This window comes from Glycine max, chromosome 20 (assembly GCF_000004515.6).
Source record: "Glycine max cultivar Williams 82 chromosome 20, Glycine_max_v4.0, whole genome shotgun sequence".
Lineage (NCBI taxonomy): Eukaryota > Viridiplantae > Streptophyta > Magnoliopsida > Fabales > Fabaceae > Glycine > Glycine max.
Genome location: NC_038256.2, coordinates 7,134,142 through 7,153,780, shown reverse-complemented (window position 1 = coordinate 7,153,780; position 19,639 = coordinate 7,134,142). Strand labels below are relative to the sequence as shown.

At 32.7% G+C, this 19,639-nt stretch overlaps 3 protein-coding genes across 4 annotated transcripts; 1 reads left to right on the top strand and 2 right to left on the bottom strand.

The window, feature by feature from the left end:
* The first annotated feature begins 966 nt into the window (after window positions 1-966).
* LOC100778146 (non-specific phospholipase C2) lies at window positions 967-7,706 on the top strand. Its single transcript, XM_003556735.5, has 4 exons — window positions 967-1,567; window positions 2,936-3,543; window positions 6,437-6,613; window positions 7,236-7,706. Exons 1-4 carry the CDS (start codon window positions 1,071-1,073, stop codon window positions 7,544-7,546), a joined length of 1,593 nt encoding a protein of 530 aa, XP_003556783.1. The 5' UTR covers window positions 967-1,070; the 3' UTR covers window positions 7,547-7,706.
* A 404-nt stretch (window positions 7,707-8,110) lies between these two features.
* On the bottom strand, window positions 8,111-13,378 carry LOC100786003 (hydroxyproline O-arabinosyltransferase PLENTY). Of its 2 annotated transcripts, XM_014772853.3 has the most exons (8): window positions 12,278-13,377; window positions 10,775-10,842; window positions 10,488-10,689; window positions 10,276-10,373; window positions 10,055-10,124; window positions 9,898-9,969; window positions 9,611-9,724; window positions 8,111-8,462 (listed from the first exon to the last, which is right to left on the bottom strand). In XM_014772853.3, exons 1-8 carry the CDS (start codon window positions 12,686-12,688, stop codon window positions 8,391-8,393), a joined length of 1,107 nt encoding a protein of 368 aa, XP_014628339.1. In that variant the 5' UTR covers window positions 12,689-13,377; the 3' UTR covers window positions 8,111-8,390. The 2 variants fall into 2 exon arrangements, with proteins under 2 accessions (XP_014628339.1, XP_014628341.1); XM_014772855.3 differs by lacking the exon at window positions 8,111-8,462 and having other exon boundaries at window positions 9,646-9,787; window positions 12,278-13,378.
* A 1,437-nt stretch (window positions 13,379-14,815) lies between these two features.
* On the bottom strand, window positions 14,816-17,026 carry LOC100783883 (ABC transporter G family member 23). The gene has a single exon (XM_003556870.5). It carries the CDS (start codon window positions 16,964-16,966, stop codon window positions 14,996-14,998), a length of 1,971 nt encoding a protein of 656 aa, XP_003556918.1. The 5' UTR covers window positions 16,967-17,026; the 3' UTR covers window positions 14,816-14,995.
* Window positions 17,027-19,639: the final 2,613 nt, after the last annotated feature.

The following is a 19,639-nucleotide window of genomic DNA, read 5'->3' as shown; positions in this document are numbered from 1 at the left end:
GAAAATTCAAGCATATTACTTCTTTCCTTTTCCCTTTACCATCACTAGACAAATTTTTATCTCCAATTTAAACTTTAAAGTATTCACGCATAACTGTTCGATCTTATATATTTTTTAATAAATAAAATCTAAAAATTGAAATAACCATTTAAAATTGAGTTTAATTTCTATGTAAACTTTACACTCCTTACGAATTGAAAATTATGATTGGTATTTTGATTACATTATGAGTAGTATAATTTTTTTCATATTATTAACTAATAAAAAAATATGTTAGATATCACTTAAGATAAGAGTAATTATTTAAAAATTAATAAACTTAAAAATATGATATTTTTTTTAGTGAAACTTAAAAAATATGACATGAGTGAATGCTTTTAGTTACAATGGTAAATAGTTAAGCAAACCATAACTTTGGTAAAAAATGTAACACATAATTGCATTAGTTATTAAAATTAAGAAAATTTTCATTAGGTTTATGAAATCTTTAAGTTGGTTCATCTAAGTTTTGTCTCAAAACACATATTAATATTATCATTTAAGTCATACTTTTTCTTAATTGGTTTTTGTGCCAGTGTAATACACTTTTTAATTTCAAATACTAAGGTTATAATATTATCAGCTAATTTATAATATTTTTTATTAGTTAAAAAATTTATTTTACTGTTTGGTAAAAAAAAAAACCTTTTTAATAACTTTTATTATTTGTTTAAAATGTTACCTGAATTAACATCTTTTTTAAATGATAATTTTTAATTTTTTATATTTTTTTCCACTTATATCACGATATATTTATTTATTTCCTTGTTACTTTTTATATTTTAAAATTATAAGTATATACAGAAATTAATCTCTTTAGATGAAAATCATTGAATTATCCCGTGAAATGAGCAAGATTGTTGAACCTCACTCCCCCACCTCTCCCTTTCAGTAATTTCATTCTGTCTATATATATATACACTGATGATCTTCCTCTTTCCCAAAAAAATAAATAAATAAGAAACCCAAATCCCAAAACTAAAAACCTCACCCTCATCTTTCTCTCAACTCCCTTAACCAAAACCAAAACAATGGCCACCCAAAGAAGCCATCATTCCCCTATCTTATTTTCGTCCCTCATCTTAACCCTTTTCGTTCTCTACTTCCCAAGATGCCACCACGCCATTCCCAACAACCCCATCAAAACCGTCGTCGTTTTGGTAATGGAAAATCGCTCCTTCGACCACATGCTGGGCTGGATGAAGAGACTAAACCCGGCCATCGATGGCGTGACCGGGTCGGAGTCCAATCCGCTGTCCGTGTCCGACCCAGACTCGAAGCGGTTCTTCTTCAGGGACCGGGCCCATTTCGTGGACCCGGACCCTGGTCACTCGTTCCAGGCCATCCGGGAACAGATTTTCGGATCGAACGATTCCTCGCTCGACCCGCCTCCCATGAATGGGTTCGTCCAGCAGGCCTATTCTATGGACAATACCTCCCACATGTCCGAGAATGTGATGAACGGGTTCGACCCTGACTTGGTGGCTGTGTACAAGACACTCGTTTCTGAGTTTGCCGTGTTTGATAGGTGAGAAATTAAACCATGTTCCTCTCTAAACATTGTCTCAATTTTGTCATCTTCCATGCTCTATGTTTTGGTTTGATTAATTTAATTAATGACTACGTGTTTTTCTTAATAATTGTTGGTTGGTTTTATGTACAAAATGTTTCTTTCTATAAATTTCGTTAGTGCTTAGTATGTTTTAAATCGTGTCTATCCATTGCTACGCCATTCCAATAAGAGTTTAATGGTTTAATCATGATTTGTTATTTCACAAAGAGTGTAAAATTGCTTTGCTTTATACTGGTAAGTGGTAACCAATTTAAAGGCTGTGAATATTTTCAATTATGATTAATTTTAGTTGAACTGAACTGACTATGATAGGCACTTGGCCACGTAAGAGAGTCTCTTTAATGTTTCATCTTAGATGTAGTCACATAAATTTGGGTCTAAAAGTAGAGAGAGAGAAACCTTAGATTTCTCTATCAACTGTTTTTTCCTTTATAAAATATCTAGAGACAGCTACTTTAGGTGTCATATTCACGCGTATGATCCTGTTGATCAGCATGCTGTTTTGTTTTAAAAAAACCATTGGACTGCTTTCCCTTTCAAATATTCCATTTAAAAACGAGATAACGGATGTCGTGCTATTTTTTTTTTCCGGAATAAGGATGTAGTGTTATTTGTTAATTGTAATTTACGCCGTAAAGTTATTTTACTTTGCCATTGTGCATGAAAATATCATCATTTGCCTCATAAACTTTTGGATAATAGCTTTTAGGTTTAGTAGAAAAATATATTTGCATTTAGCCATATTATCTCATAACAGTTCAATATTACTGAAACGAAGTGGAGAAAAAAGACTATTAGTTTTATGCTAAAATAGTAATTCTACTCCTCCTAATTTTTTTAAATTGATGAGGATTCTTCTAATTCTTAATTGTAATATTTCATCATCTAATTTTATAAATTGATAATTTTAATTCATCTGTTAGGTTATTAATTAATAATTATGATTAGTAAAATTAACGAGTTAATTATAAATAAATAAAAAAAATTAATTATTAAAAACTTAATTTATAATTACTTAATAATTAACCTTAGACAATATAATTTGCAAAAATGTTTAACTGACACCCACAGTTATGAGACGCTGGGAAGAGAAGAAAAAGAAAAAGAAAATATAAATATAATAAAATTGATGATATGATACAAAAATAGATAAAAAGAAATAGAAGGTATTAATAGGTGTTTAAGGTGTTTGTGTCCTCATATAATTTTTATATTACTAGTGAGTTTATCTAAATTGATCGAGGAAGATAGTGTGAGTGTTGTAAACTTTTTGATGTAGCTCCAACTCTTAGGATAAAAAAAAAATTTTCATGTTCTTATCAGGTGGTTTGCCTCCGTGCCGGCCTCCACCCAGCCCAACCGCCTATTCGTGCACTCTGCCACCTCCGGTGGCGCCACGAGCAACGTGGCGGCCAAGCTCACGGCGGGCTACCCGCAACAAACCATCTTCGACAGCCTCCACGACGCCGGCCACGACTTCGGCATCTACTACCAGAACATCCCGGCCACCCTCTTCTACCGCAACCTCAGAAAACTAAAGTACGTGCTCAAGTTCCACATCTACGACGTGTCGTTCAAGCAACACGCCAAAGAAGGGAAGCTCCCAAGCTACACTGTGGTGGAGCAGCGGTACATGGACACTAAGCTGCTCCCCGCGAACGACGACCACCCATCGCATGATGTTTACGAGGGGCAGGTGTTCGTGAAGGAGGTGTACGAGACGCTGAGGGCGAGCCCGCAGTGGAACGAAACCCTGTTTTTGATCACGTACGATGAGCATGGAGGGTTTTATGACCACGTGCCCACGCCCGCGCGTGGGGTTCCGAGCCCTGATGGGATTGTGGGCCCCGAGCCTTTTAACTTCACGTTTAATAGGTTGGGAGTGAGGGTTCCCACTATTGCTATCTCTCCTTGGATTGAAAAGGGTACAGGTAAGTAAAAGTACTACTACTATCTCTTTTCACATTGTTTCTGTTATTTGTTTTAGACTTGTTGATTAGTAGTGTGTGGATTACATTTTATATAATTAGAAATCATAACGAATTAATGGGTCGGTTTGTTTAAGTTTTTTTTTTTTTTTTTTTTTTTTTTTTTTTTTTTTAAATAAATGCTTTGTAAGCCAGAATAGTTAATATGATTTGCTTCTTAAAATAAATAAAAAATATTTTTTAAAATAGAAATAGTTTAAACAAACATATTAAAAAATAAAAATGATTTATTTTAACAAATAAATTTAAATAAACTGATCCAAATTTAAACAAACTAGTCCAATGTTGTGTTGAATATTGATGTGTCCAGATCAATTTGAGCTCATATGGTCAAATTGTAAAGATAAATACCACGAGTATTGATCACGGGGATCCCGGTCGATATATAATGAGTTAATGTTTTTAAATATATAAAATGTTTTATAATTAAAACTTGTGATAAATAAATATATTTAAATAAAAATTTAAGTTGAGGTATAACATTATTTTTAATATTTTAAAAAATTATTGAAATTTAATTTAAAAATAAAAATAAAATTATATATTAAAAGAACTAGACAATTAAGAAGATCTAGTATAAAAAAGATTGTTTGATCTGCTATTTTTTTTCTTGTCTTTTTGGGTAACCATGTTAATATGGTGCGGAGTATTAATTGTTTTACCGATAATTAGTGTCTGTCGAGATATCTGATCGACTGTTATGTTATTTCCTATTTTTTTTAACTATTAATATAAAGTCTTTATTTTCTTATGATTTTAGAATTGTGAAAGAAAGGATAAAATATTTTGTTTGATTTTTTTTCACCTAATAAACAAGACAATATTTTTTTAACATGAGAACAATCACTTTAACTAAAAAGAAAATAATCTGATATTAAATGATTAAATAAGTAGCATGCATATAAAATTTGTATTAAAATCCATTAATAACTGATAAATTTTGTGGTATATATATATATTGTTTTTGATGAGTTGTGGTGTATATATATATATATATATAATATACTAGAATAATATTTTATTTTAATATAATATAAATATTATATGCATTATTATTTTTAGATTTGCACATGAATTATGTTTTGTTGGTTTATTCATTTCATTAATAAGAAATTGAATGACATATGTAGTACTTATCAATGTCATATCTTGTTTACATGTTGAGTTCTTTTTTGACATGTTTGGATTCTACTTTTTCTGTGTTGTGTTATCTTGTGCACAAAATTGACGAGGGTCATTTTTATGCAAGATATAATAATTGCATTTCAGCATGAACAATTTATGGGCTTTTCCCTATAATACACCTAATACCTTATCATCTAGGGCATTCCCCCACCTCACTAAATGTTTACAGTTACACAGCACTATTAATATGATGATTTATTGCTCAACCAAATTGTGGTGAGAGAAGAATACTAAAATACTCAGAGTCTCTTATCACACTTTCCATGCACAACAACACCTCATCGGACTTCACATATTTGTGCCTTCATGATCTTAATAAAATACTAACTTGCTTTAAGTTAGGCACGACTCACCAATCACAGGCTCACACGTAAAATAATCATTTTCACACAAACTCTGGAAACAGACAATGCACATAAAGTGTGATGCGGTGCTGTGTGGGACCCTATGCTTTTTTTTCGTCTCTATCTTCAGTTGTCAAAGAGCACAGTGTGAAACTTCATTGCTATGGATATTTCCTAACAATGACAAATCACACACCCACAAGAAAAGAAACTGACCTTTGATTTTTTGCTAGTTCAAAGTGTGCAAGCAAACTAGTTGCTACATGTCTTAAAGCAAAACAACTAAGGGAGCAATAATGCAGGGAAATTATGGATTCGTTGGCTTATTGATTAAGGCTCAGAAATGGGCGATCTAAGGTGTTTTGGGTGGATTAATATACGACTGGTGACGCACTCATAGTATAAATCAATTTTATATTATCATTTGATTATAATTTATCATTGATTATTAAAATAATTATTATAAAAATCAATAAATTTATCATACATGATGATTTGTGATTGAATGATAAAAAATTATTTTTCGGTGCATAATCTTTTTTCTCTTAATATATCACTCATGAAAATATATATTTTCATAGATCACCATGTGCGGTATGTCATAATTGAAAAAATAAATTAAACAAAAGCTTCAAGTGGGTAATTTGTTTCCTAGTGTTGAAAAGATAGCATAAGGGGGTGATCAATTGATAAAAAGGTACTATGGCTAGTGCAGGGGAAACAAAATTAATATTTTAGGTAGAATATATAATGAAGCTGAAAGCCAAAATGTGATGGAAAGGCTTTTGATTTTTGGTGTCTGGCTGGAAATGAATTATCTATAGTTGGTTATGGACTTGTTGTGAGGAAGGAAACTTCTGGGCTCTATCACGAGTCCAGGACAAATAGGACTAGAAAAGTTGAATGAAAAGATTCTCTCTCCCAGTTAATTATATGATGGATTAATGAGTTAGATTGTAATTGCTTAAATTATCTTGAAGTAAATTTTTTGTTCAAGCCAAATTTAATTTATATTTTATTTATTTATTTATTTATTTATTCATACATAATAGAGGAAAAGTCAAGAAATTAAAATTAAAGAATTAATGAAACAAGTGAGTAAACAATTAACAGTGTATGTAGCATTTTACTTTAAATTAACATTATATTGAACACATTTTAAAAAAAAGAACAACATTATACTGAACAATTTTTGTGTCCACTTGATTGGAACCAATGAATTCCATTTCTGTCCTATTATGCAAAGCTATAGCTTATTTATAACGATACAAGGTTTTCTGATTTGTTATGGTGAATTGGTGATACAGTTGTTCATGGGCCAAATGGGTCACCATCTCCTACATCAGAATATGAACACTCATCCATTCCAGCTACAGTGAAAAAGCTCTTCAATTTGCCTTCATTTCTGACCAATAGAGATGCTTGGGCAGGAACCTTCGAGGGCATTGTTCAGACCAGGACAGAACCCAGGACTGATTGCCCGGGTTAGTATCCTTCATCGACTAATTGGACTATGATCTCATTTATATAAGCAACAAAATCCCCATTGTAGGTTATTGAACAAATACTAATCACATATCATGCATACATCCATATGTATGCAATCAAAAAGTTTTATACCTACATGGTCACATGACAATGTTAGGAAGTCTCACATCTTTTGTCTCAATTCTTGGGGTATAACTTATATATCTGTTAGATAACTTTACTTAGTATTAATTGATTTTAAACTGAAATCTAATATGATATACAAATGTGTATTTTAACAAGGATTTGAATAAATTTGCATTAGGTTGAACAGTGGATCTAATGAGCTTGGACATTTACCTTTTTTAACCTTTATGATCTATGTATATAAGTATATGAATTATGATAAGAGTTGCTAATGTTGAACTATTTGGTCCTCTTACTTCTAGTAAACACTAGTTACCAATGTTGAACTTCTAGTTCTGACTAATTGATTACAATTCACATGGCTCTTGCACTTTGTTCTTTTATTCTATAACCTTTGAATGCTCACAAGTTATATTAAGTAGATGCAAACAACATTCGTCAGTACATATTTTTTACACTTTGTTGATTCCTGCCGGTGTTATTTCGGTGCAGAGAAACTTCCAACTCCTGAAAAGATTAGGAAGGGAGAGCCTAATGAAGATGCCAAGCTCAGTGAATTTCAGCAGGAGTTGATCCAACTCGCAGCGGTGATTAAAGGAGATAATATCCTCACTAGTTTCCCAGGTACAATAGGGAAGGACATGACTGTTAAGCAAGGGAAATATTACATGGATGATGCAGTTAGAAGTTTCTTTGAAGCAGGTCGTTATGCAAGGAAAATGGGAGTGAATGAAGAACATATAGTTCAGATGAAGCCTTCTTTGACTACGAGATCATCCAAATCTCCAAACACAAACCCTTAGAAAAATAATAAACCATGTAGCATGAAATAGAGAATGTAATGGAAACAATAATTCTAATGCAAATACAAACATCTATACATAGCTGGAAAAGAGCTACATATGTTTTCTATAGAAATGTTGGCAACTTATATGGTATCCTAGGGATTTCATTTATTTCCCAGATTCTCTCTCTCTCTCTCTTCTTTTCTGAGGTATGGTAGAGATCTCCACTGATTTATATCTAAATCATCTGAAGTTGGAGTATATTAGTTGAGAATAATTATAACTTTTAAAGAGTCCATGTATAAATGGTTTAGTGACTTGTACTTTTACCACAGAACTTTTGAAGTCTTATTTTTTTTCACTTCTATCAAAGGATCACATTTGACTTTCTCAAGTTCCCTCCATTAAATTTTAATCAACAACTGATTTATTAAATTTTCTTAAAACATGCTCAAAGGAAATAACTACCACTTTGAAATGATTTGTATAATGCACAAATATACTATCAATCAATTCAAAACTTTGGGTGGTTACTTTCATTTTCCCTTTTCACTGGATATTTGATACGTTGAACTGTAGACATAACAATCTGACAAGATGTTTCCATTGATTTCCCTCTGACAAAAATCTTTTGGAAAATGTTGTCTGATCAACTGTCATTGTTTTTATATGTTTCAATACCAACAATTTACTTGCTAAAAAAAAAACTATTTTCAGAGCTAGCACAAAAACATATTTCTGTGTTCATCATAGTTCTTCTCTGGGTTAAACTGGTCTATTTTCATGTAATCAGAATTGTTGTTTCTCATCTAGTAGCCACTAGCATGAGGGGCCTTAGACCTTGCACTTTATTTTCTTTTCCTTAGCTTCTATTTAAAGAATCCCATTTAGGTATGTTAGCAGTAGCCTCATTGATCATCTTTACAAGCTGCACCTGCAAATAGCCATCACAGTATCTATTAGCTTTCAAAACTAGAAACCACAGAATGACCAAAGTATAAATGAAGCTTCAGTTAAAACAATTGCAATTTTATAGTTTAAAGAAAAACTTTACAGTATCTGCTCAAAACTCTATCAAAAACTTATTAAATCTGACAAACACAGCCAGAGTTTGTCATTCAATTGATTTTCCAATGCCTTAGATACTTAGACAAGAAAATATTATTTCTTTTATATAAGTTAAATGCACACAATTTGAGGCAATATCAAATTGCCAGGATGCAAATTCAACCACTTAGATATTGAGTTTTTATTTTGCAAACAAAACGGATATTCTAAAAGCTAATTTTAGTTATATTAAGTATATGTATTTATTTGATCATGGAAAGTTGATTCCCTCTTCCTATTATGAGTTTAATGTTCAACATGTTTGAACTGCAAAAGGCTTTATCAAAACAGAACAACCTTTGTTACCTCAATGATGTGGCTCTTCATGTTAGCTAATTAATGTCTAAAAGTATATTACAATGAAGAAAACCAAATGTAAGATAAATATTTAATGAGTCTTTGAACTAATTCCTCTTTCCTATTGTCTAGTTTTAGGAATTAACGACTTGTATTAGACCAAATATTTATTGATAAATAAAATTTGAAGACACAGCTCACTTCATTCTTAAAGAATTCAAAAGTTCTGGACAAGTTTACATGTATATTTTAAAAGTTATATTAAAAAGCAACAAGTTTAAATCAGAGGTTGAAATAAATGGTTAGAAGAATACAAGTACAGATAACTCCAAAACCCCTTCTATATTGTGAAGGTTAGGAAATGCAAATGACAAGAAAAATGAGACTTCTGTTACAGACAAGGAAGACCTTTTCTAAAGATTACACAAATTTGGGGCCAAGTTTAGCTAATAACATGGTTGATCCATCAAAATTTGTGATCATGGCTAAACATCCTATAGTTTGATTTTATTATTATATATGTTGATAACTTTTTTTTCACAAAAATGAAGATCAAAGGTGAAAAGCAATTAAAACTGTTTGGGAAAGGAACTAGCAACTTTCCAATTCACCAACTCTTTCTCTAGCTGGGTTTGATTAGTAATTTCCAAAGCAGAAAATTGGAAGACAAGAACTTACCACACTTTCAGGAACTCCAGGAGGGGGTAAGGAAAGGTTTTTGGGTGGAGGACCTGATAGATAAAATCTCTTGTTAAAACGCCATTCTCCAATCTTCCCATATGTTAGTTCCCCCTGAATATATAAGTAGTAGGAGTAGTTGACTTATGCAACAAGCAAAGATAGACATGCAAGACCCTAATTTTGCACAAGGGCAGACATAAAAGCAAAGGGAATATTAATCAAGGAACCACACTCTTGTTACCTTACTTTAATATACAATTTAAAGTAAGAAGAAATAAACTAACCTTTAAATTGTAGTCACATGCATAAGTATAATGGATTATAAAATTGTTCTCAACATCAAAGTCCCAAGGTGGCTGCAACATTCCAATGATGCTTATCATTAACTTAAATATTACCTCCTCAAGTAAAGATGCAATTCCCATTCACATATAAACAAACCTGGAGCATGAAGTTATCATGAAGAATATGCCGTACACCGTGCAAAGCTGATGCCACAGCGTACGCATACCTTAATTCAACAAAAGAATTACAGAAGAAAGTTAGAACTTTCAGTATTGACAAGTGTCAGGAACAGTTATAAACAAAATGAACATCACATAATTAGTAATTATCGATTTGATTAGAAATAGGATTTAGAAAATTCACGTAGTACTACTCACATTTCAAGTACCCATCCAAAAGTTTCGTCAGTTGCCGGATCATCTTTCATTTGCAAGGAAATATTCACCCATGTGGGAGCTATTTCCTCTAGCAAGGACTGATGATAAAGAAAAACCAAAGTCTCAATGGAAGGCTATTATGCTTTATAATATAACAGTTAGAATATTAGTAAAAAAATCAATCTGGCAACATGTGTATGTTGAAAATTGACCTTCTGAATGATTACAGGAGAATTGCCAATGGGATCAATAGCAGTAATAGGACCATTCGCCTTAGGGTAGAATTTCCTAAGTATTTTTTCATGTTTAACTGGTTTTATATAGAAAAATGGATACCCTGCTGGTTGGTTTCCATTAGTCAAATTTGGCAAAGGATTTACAAATATGTGGTCAGGTTCTGCCATCAAAATATATCTGCATCAATCAGAAAATGCACTGCCTCTTAGGTTTTGTTACTGGAGAGCATAACATCCAAGAAAACCAGAATAAAGAAATTTACTCTTCCTCAATGTCTGCTTTCTCCAGCCACTGAACAAAAGCCCATGGTCTATTCATGACAACATAACCCTGACCAAAAATAAAAAAAGAAATTTTTTTAAGACGTCAATTCATCAGCAAGGAATAATAAAGAAATATAACAAATAATGAAATTGATGATAAACTTTTCAGTGGAGTTAAATGATCCATGTATCTGAGTATTTGGTTGTTACTATAATTTGCAAAAGAATTTATAAAATAATTCAGTGCATAGAAACATGAGTCAAGACTGCTACTAGAGAGTAATTGAGCTAAATGAAGTTCTTTTATTTTGAAATGAGATCATTTAACTAAGCAAATGTCCCAGTCTATCTGTGCGTCAAATATGAATTCAAATGAAGATTGGCCAAACTCGGTTGCACAAAGCATCATATTTAGTGTTGAGGCTTTTAATCTGGTGTTTTAATGTGTCACCTTGGGGTGAAAAACTTCAATATCTGCTAGGGATTGACACTTTGGAAAAATTCATGGTAAATATGCATAAAATGGGAAGATGCTTTGTTCGTCCAACTTTAGCTAAAAATATATCAGTAACCAGGTAAAAGAGATAGATTAAACTTGCAAACTTTTTAATGAAGGATAAAACAGAATTACTGCGTACGTGGGACACATCTCTTTAGATTATTTCAGTGAACAAAGCAACATAGCTAGCTAGAGTAGTTCTTATCTACTTCATCTCCACTTTCTTTCATTCCCCATATTTGCACGAATCACCGTTGTACTCAATACCATATATAAGGCAAATGATATGTGGATTCTACCATGGTAAAATGTAAATACAATGTTATAAGGTGACATAAATCATACAGCAGTCTTAGGTAGATATGCTTGAAACCAAGATTATGTGACTTGTGCTGAAACAAAAGTGTTAGAGAAATTGGAGTGTTTTTTTGGCAGCACATTGATCTGGCTGGTACTTGGTGATACTGATCTATCTTTACCTGTCAGAATATTTAATTTCCTCTTTTCTATGAATCCTTCCAGACAGCTGAAATTTCTATATACATGTATATTACTTAACACAAACATAGTAAGAGATTGAAATTCACTATTTTAACCAAACAAAGAACTATCCTATAAAATGGCGATTAACAAATAACAACAATAATAAAAAAGTTAGGTTTATGTGAATTGATCCATATGGTTGTTTCTATGTTAAGTTTTAGTCCCTGTATGAGAAAACCGAAGTTTTAGTCCCTACACAAGTTTTTATAGCGATTTGCTACAGCCAAAAAGTTTTCATAGCGGTTTTATGCCACCAAAAAGTCTTCTCTGGTATTAGCCAGAGGTTCCAAAACTTAACAAACATGCATATGTAGAGACCAAAACTTACAATTCTCTCGTATAGGGACTAAAACCAAAAATAGGAATAACTATAAGGATCAAGTGAATAGTATAACTTAGTTAAAAGTTACATAGGTTAAAAAGATATGAATTCTGTCAGAAGAAGCAGAAAATTTTGTACCCTATCCAAGCCTTCAGGAAGTGGATCAACCACAAAAGTAGGAATCTCATCCATCAACTGATCTTGCCTTCCTGAGTGCACTATTCTGGTGAACTTTCCCATGTCTGATCCAGGCATATCTTTAACCTTCTTATACCAATAGTACATAATCCGGCATTGCCATTGGCTGTAAGCCGCATCGGTTGCGGTCACTGCAACATGAAATTTTGAATTGGAATTTGCTAATGCCATCACCTTTCCAGGCATGCTGATCACAGGATCAAGAAACCTCAACTCTTCTGCTACCCAAGTTCCACCCATATGGTGTTTGATTATAAACACCAAATTATAAGTGACAAAGAGAAAAGCAAGAACCATAACAAAAAGCATAAGTAGTGACCTTGCACTTGGCTTGTTTTTCCTCACAATCATATTCTTTACTTATTTTGTTATTCTAATATGGATTCTCTAAATCTCCAAAACTCAAACCAACTAAATTCTACCTATAACAGCTGTTAAATAAACCCCATTCAGCCCTACTAAAGCTAACCACAATCATAGGTTCTGTTCATAAAAATGTACTCAATTGAGATCACTCCTTGCTTCAAATGTTGCCATTAGTGATTTGTGCAGAAAAAAATCCTAGAAACTGAAATCCATGTAAAAATAAGAACACCAGCCCATACTTGAACTAGAATAAAATTTCACATAAAAAACTGATGTTCTACACAATTCAAGGTACCCCCATAGGAAAAGTTCAAACTTTGAGTCAGAAAAAAAGACAGAAGGAAAATTTAGACAAAAAAAGAAGAATAGTTTGAAGCATAGAAATGCAGGGAAAATGAATAAGATGCAAACTAGAACCAAAAAGGGAAGTTTTGAACTTTGAAGAGGTGGCTATATCTAGCTTTGTGGACTCCAAAAACTGAATACTATATTACATGCATGCACTGAGAGAAAGTGGAGTTGGCAGTGAATGAAGAAGATGGTACATTAAGTGGGTGGTCACTGTTGAATGTGGAGCATGAAAGGTAATGACACCCCAAAAGTAAGAAAAAAAAGATCATAGGTTTTTGATTGGAACTGACTGGACTCAAATCTTGGTCATAAACATTCCATTTTGTCTGCATCAGAATCAAAGTAAATTATTGTGAATATATACAAAATTCCACTTCAGGTGCAAGTGGATTGCAATTGCCATTCATAGGTGTAACTGTGTACCAACGCAAAGTCCTGTAGTTGTTGTCTTTTGGCTCAACTTGCAACTTTTTTGCCAGGTTGTTACTTGTCATCATTAAGTTTAAAATAATCTTGTTTACTTTCTTAATTAGAAAAGAGGACATTATATTAATATATTTTCTAATATATTTTTTTAATATTTTTTGTTATTAGTTAAAATTTATTGAAAATTATAAGATTGAGTGTGAGGTTCACTAAACAAAATTGAAAGATTAGTAGTGTGTAAGCTTTCTATGACAATAACAGTTATTAAAAATTGGAAGTGGTGAGCTGATTCACGACTTTTATTTGATATTAGAAAAAACAATATAGAGTCAATAAGGAAAGTTAACAAGTGAAAATTAGAGTGAATGTGTATTTCTCATGCTGAATTTGAGGTATATATTAGTTTAGTTTGGCAACCTATTATTAGGTTGGAAACCTATTAGGTGATTAGAAACTGCACCTAGCTGGATTGACTTTTGGGTCAAGTTCTATGGGCTGAGCCTAGTTCAGAACAAGAACATTTTAGGATGAATTGATAATTTTGTAAAAAAAATAAAAAGAATTGAATTATTATACTTGTATCAATCTAAAAAGTTGCAAAATCATAATAATTTATTGATAAATAAAATGAATTTTATGTTTGAGATTCCATCATGTGGAAAACAAACTAATTATTAACTTTGGTGACTTTGGTTGGAAAATATCAGCAGAATTCTAAGCTAAATAACAATGAAAAAAAGGGTAGGCGAGGGGCATCTCAATATAATGAGAAGGTAGGTTTATGGGATGTAAATTGCATTAAACTTGGTTATATAGTTCAATATTTGGTTGGTCTTCCCTGGAATTAATGTACCCAAAACTTTTCCAAATGACTTCATCTAATATTCTCATGTTCTCTCTAGTAGGGTTGTTTTCCAATCAATCAAGTTATTCTAGTTAGGTTTAACATATTTACTAGTTTTTACAAATATAATATTAATTTACTTTCGACAAAAAATTCATAGTTTTAATTTTTATATATTTTGAAAGTTTCAATTATCATTTATTGGTCACAAGATATATATCTAGACTTGTCACATCACATGTTATCTCCACATAATTGTTACATAATATGTTTAGATTTATATCATATATTATTAGTAAATGAATAATTGTTACATAAGTCTAGATTTATATCATATTATTAGTAAATATGTTAAAAACCATTTAGAAAATAAATAAGTCTATGAAGACCAAAACTAAGAAATTATTTATGAAAAATTAAAACCAAAATTTACTTGGAAATGTAAGGATGGTAAACATATTAAAACCTTTTAGTTATTTTCATCCTTTACATTTCAAGAGACAGAGGAAAGAGGACAACTATAATGAGATTATGAGAGATGACAAGACTTATATTTGTATATTAATTCCTTGAATAAATTTGTAGCATAGCATTTCATCATATATATCATAAAACTAATAGCCCTTGAAACTTGAAAGAGATTGGTTTGATTTGAAGCCTATGAACTCTTGTTATAGTGTTGTCTTGGAGGCCTTTCGTGCAAGTATTATCCAACAAAGAACACGATACAACACAAAGAATCCCAACATTATTCCCACATTCATCCACCTGTTATCCCTTTCAAGTCCTCTACTCTTCAACACATCAAACCCAGTGATCAAGCACTGTGATCCCTCTATTTGATGTGAGAAACACTCACTTCTAACATTCCAATACTCATTTGTGAGGAGCGCATCCAAAGGGTACCTATAGAGAGACACATAGTACATGAAAATCCAATACTTTGGAATGCTCTCCTTTGGGATGAAGTATCCAGAGAAGAGGAAGAAGGCTCCAAGAACTGTGCAGATGAGAGAGTTCCCTGAAATGAAATCAGGAGAGACAGCACTCAAGAAGAGTACCAAAGAACTTGCCATGAGCACAATGAGCCACACCACAAAAGTGAAGAAGGTGAAGGCAGAAAGGGAAGGGTTTAGTCCTACAAGCCAATACACAGGAACAGCAAAAAGTATAGACACTACAAACAAGAATGGAAGAAAGACAAAAGTGTTGGCTATCATGTAAGAGGAAATCCTATAGGCTCCCCTTGAGGCTTCTTTCATCAGAACACTCCTCTCTTGAAGGTATATTGGAAGTGCTTCAACTGTAGAAGAGAGGAGAAAACTAAGACTAAATGCAAATAGACCTAATCTTTCAGCAACTCCTCCTTCATCCCTTCTTATCTTTATGTAAACACTTCCTAGCCCAAAGCCACCAACTATTGCTTGCATTGTTCTGGCCAAGAAAAGCTGCTTTGTTCTATAAATGATTTTCCAAAATCTTGAGCAGAGAAACAATATCTCAATCAAGTTTGCATAGAAAAGACTGCCAAAACTTCCCTTGTTACATTGCGATTGGACAATTTGGACTTCACAGTTTTCTTCCTCTGGCCACATGAGGTTTGGAATTGGCTCCATTTCCTCAATGCTGCAAGTGTCATATTTGGAACTGGAATCTTCCAACCCGCGTATAATTTCCATGGAGAATTCTAAAGCATTCAGTTGTGTTGGAATTTGAAATCCCAATTTACTTATGGTTTCCTCTAGCTGTTCTAGGCTACCATTGTGAACAACTGAACCATGAGAAAGGATCAAGAACTTGGAAATATACTGCAATATTCTATAGCTGGGTTGGTGTATTGAAAGAACCACTGTCCTTTGCTTTGCTTTAACAATTGATGAGAGAAGCTCTATGACTTGCAAAGCTGAAGTGCTGTCTAGACCTGATGTTGGTTCATCTAGAAGCAAAATTGGTGGATTGTGAATCATGTCAACTCCAATTGACACCCTTTTCCTCTCCCCACCTGATATCCCTCTATTCTCTTCATCTCCAACAAAACTATCAGCAACATGAAAAAGGCCAAGCTCTTGCAACAAGCTTTCTACTCTCAATTCCCTATCCTTTGGTGTCATTTCTTTTAGCCTAAACTTGGCACTAAACAACAAAGTTTCTTTCACAGTTAGCATGGGAAGCAAATTGTCCTCTTGTGCCACAAAGCCACATATCTTCCTCAACTGAACTGGAGTAGTCATAGGCTGATCATTGATTGAGACACTTTTAGGATTAAAACCTTCATCTTTTACCCTTCCGGCGATGATTCGCAGAAGGGTGGACTTTCCTGTGCCACTAGGACCAACAACAGCAACAATCTCAGAACTTCTGGCAATAAAAGAGACTGACTTGAGTATGTTTACTGGCTTTGGTTTTTGAGTCAGGTGACAAAATGAAAAGGGAGTGGTCTTATGAGGGTGCAAAGTGTAGCAGAGATTTCTCACAGAAAGTTTGTTTTCAGTTCTGAATTGATATAGTGATGGTGGTGGTGAATGGTAGAAAGAGGAAGAAGAAGGACTGTTGGACTCTTCAGGAGAATTAGAAGTTGAATAGAGTATCACAGAGTCATCTTCGGTGCTAGATAGCCTAGGTGGATTCAAGCATGCTGCCATTGTGTTGATTTGGTTATTCCGTGGGAGAAAAGTGAAACTAAGAAGGCTACATTTTATGGGAGAATGTTCAAGTTGAAAAGAAATGGAAGTTGCAACAACCAAGTTGACACTTATGTAGTTGTGGTTGCTGACATGTTTGGTAGAGGTAGGTTATCTGAGACATTTAACTCATCAAGTGAAGCATTTGGACAATTTTTAGTTACATTCCTATGACATATTTCATTAACTAATTAACCAATTTCCTTGCTAGGTTGGAATTTCTATCAAATCTGAACTTTGAACAGAGAAAACAAAAGAACTTATGTAAACTTGAAGTGTAATAATCAGTTATTGATTTATTGATATATATCATATTGGTTGTTTGATTAGGACATCTAGTTGGTTTTGTTAGGTGAAGCCATTGTAGAAGATCATTACTATAGGGACAAGTTTTTGGACTAAGTTAAATAAGCAGAATTATGATGCAAATGCAAAGTTCTAGAACTTCTAACAGCAATAAAGTAATATCATTAATTATATTTTTCAACATTTAGAAGACATAATTTATCTGTTAAAAAACAAAAGGCAAAAATCATGAACTAGGAATCATAGTCATCCTTTTTTAAAGGCAGTAATATTATTGTTATCACTTACGACTAATTAAAATCACAGAATCCTATCGCTCTATCGTTGTACCTGACTGAAAATGAGCCTCGGTATTTGAATTATTTAAAATATCTTTTAACAGCGTTTTGAAAGAATATTTTTTTAAAAAATAATTATTTCTTATAATTTATTTTTTTTCCAACACGTTAGCCTGGTGCTTTACTTAGGTCAATTTTAGGTATCAATTTGATCTCAATTTTGGCTTCAATTTGGGATTTTGCTTACATCTTGTGACCCATTTGATTGACAGTTAAAACCAAAAAATTGTTTTCTGCATCATTTTCTCCGGATTGGCAAATCCAAAAAGTAAAAATAAAATATGAAGAGGTGTGACATTGGAGAAGGTTTTTTAGGGTGTACAAATGATGATGTAGTGAAACATGAAAGGAAAAGGAAAACGAGGGTTCAACGCCTCGTTAATTCTTAAGAATTCCGAGTGTTGAGAATTAAGAAAATCTCAAATTTTATTGAATTAGAATCTTTAATCATAAGGAGGGTTAGGTACATATAAATAGAAAAACATTAATGTGCCGGAAACACTAATGCAAGAAACAATAAAATGATAAATAATCACTTTTGTTCTTAAATGTGTAATTCATTGATAAATGTGTCCTTGAAAGATGTAAATATAAAATTTAATCTTCGAAAGTATAAAAAGTATGAAAAATATATCCGGCTGTCAGCTTCTGTCTATCACCGTTAAAAAAGTTGTCTGAGGCACAAATAAACAAATCTGTCACTGAAAAGATTGTCAACGTGACACCGAGGGACATATTTGTCATATAACATTTTACTGACTTTTGATATTCCTACACTCTGGAATAGGAATATTTGTGACATTAATAATTTCAAATAAAAATTCATTGTTCATGCTTGCTTATGCCTCTTTTTCTTCTGGCTTTCTTTCCCAAACGTTTTTTTTTTCTTTTGGCTTCCCCAAGGTGCTTCCTTTTTTTAACGATGGCTCTTGTTCTTCTTCTCATGCTTCCTTTTTTTAGTAAATAAATAAATAAATATAGAGCTGAGTACCCAAGGTATAAATAGTTATGTTAAGTCAGGTGTCTCCTTTTCCCCTTATTTTCGTTTTTCTCTTTTCTCCACTCAAAACCCTTTCTTTTTCCCGTAGTCCACCAAACCTGTCTTAGAAAAACAACGATCTCGGACTCATTTACCGTTGGATCGTCGTGAAACTTTAGAATCACGTTAGCAATCTAATTCCAAACATTCTCACCGTTGGGAATTTCAAAATCATGTCTGAGATTAGAGGAAAACCCTTCGAATTGTAACCTTTTATTTTCCCGCAGAAACCCAAAACTGTCTCGGTAAAACTACGATCCCGGTTTTGTTAACCGTTGGATTTTCATGACATTTGGATATGTTGTTTGAAATGCAATTGTGAACAGTTTCACCGTTGGGATTTGCTAGTTAATATTTTTGGAGGGAGAAAAAGGAATCTCATGAAGACAGTACAAGTGGAGGCTTCAATCTCTTCTCCGTGTCTCTGACGTTTGAGAATTCTATCGAAGCAGTCGGAGGAAAAACTGGAGGAATCTCAGGGAACTGCTAGAGATATCGCTATCATTGTCGGAAGACACGTGAGTCCGCTTAGAGGTAAGAGATGAGTTATTCACAATTGAGGATTAGTGAGAACATGTGTAGGGATCCTTAGAGATATCAATTGAAATGAGTTTTGAGGTATTTTTGCAATTTTCATTTTATCCTTTTAATTATTACAGTAAATTATATATGTTTGATGAATCAGTTGATGTCCCAATGAGAAATTGCTATGAAATTGATGTGTTTTTGTGTTGAGTGTGAACCCCTTAGAAAAATTAAGCTCTTTTTATTAACAGTGTGAACCCCTTAGAAAAATTAAGCTCTTTCTATTAACGTAAATTATATTTTAAATAATATTATTCAATGACTTATTTAATATAAATTATTATCTTGTTCTAATTTTTCTACGACGATGATCAACATGTTATGTGTATATAATTATTGTAATACTAGAATAATAAATTAAAGAAA

Excerpts from the sequence above, each read along its gene's own strand:
- LOC100778146 (XM_003556735.5), top strand. The coding sequence starts at position 1,071 with ATGGCCACCCAAAGAAGCCATCATTCCCCTATCTTATTTTCGTCCCTC. Across the intron at positions 1,568-2,935 it reads GAGTTTGCCGTGTTTGATAG|GTGGTTTGCCTCCGTGCCGG; the intron begins GTGAGAAATTAA and ends TGTTCTTATCAG. Across the intron at positions 6,614-7,235 it reads ACCCAGGACTGATTGCCCGG|AGAAACTTCCAACTCCTGAA; the intron begins GTTAGTATCCTT and ends ATTTCGGTGCAG.
- LOC100786003 (XM_014772853.3), bottom strand. The coding sequence starts at position 12,688 with ATGATTGTGAGGAAAAACAAGCCAAGTGCAAGGTCACTACTTATGCTT. Across the intron at positions 10,843-12,277 it reads TTCCTGAAGGCTTGGATAGG|GGTTATGTTGTCATGAATAG; the intron begins GTACAAAATTTT and ends ATTTTTGGTCAG. Across the intron at positions 10,690-10,774 it reads AAAGCAGACATTGAGGAAGA|ATATATTTTGATGGCAGAAC; the intron begins GTAAATTTCTTT and ends TGATTGATGCAG.
- LOC100783883 (XM_003556870.5), bottom strand. The coding sequence starts at position 16,966 with ATGGCAGCATGCTTGAATCCACCTAGGCTATCTAGCACCGAAGATGAC.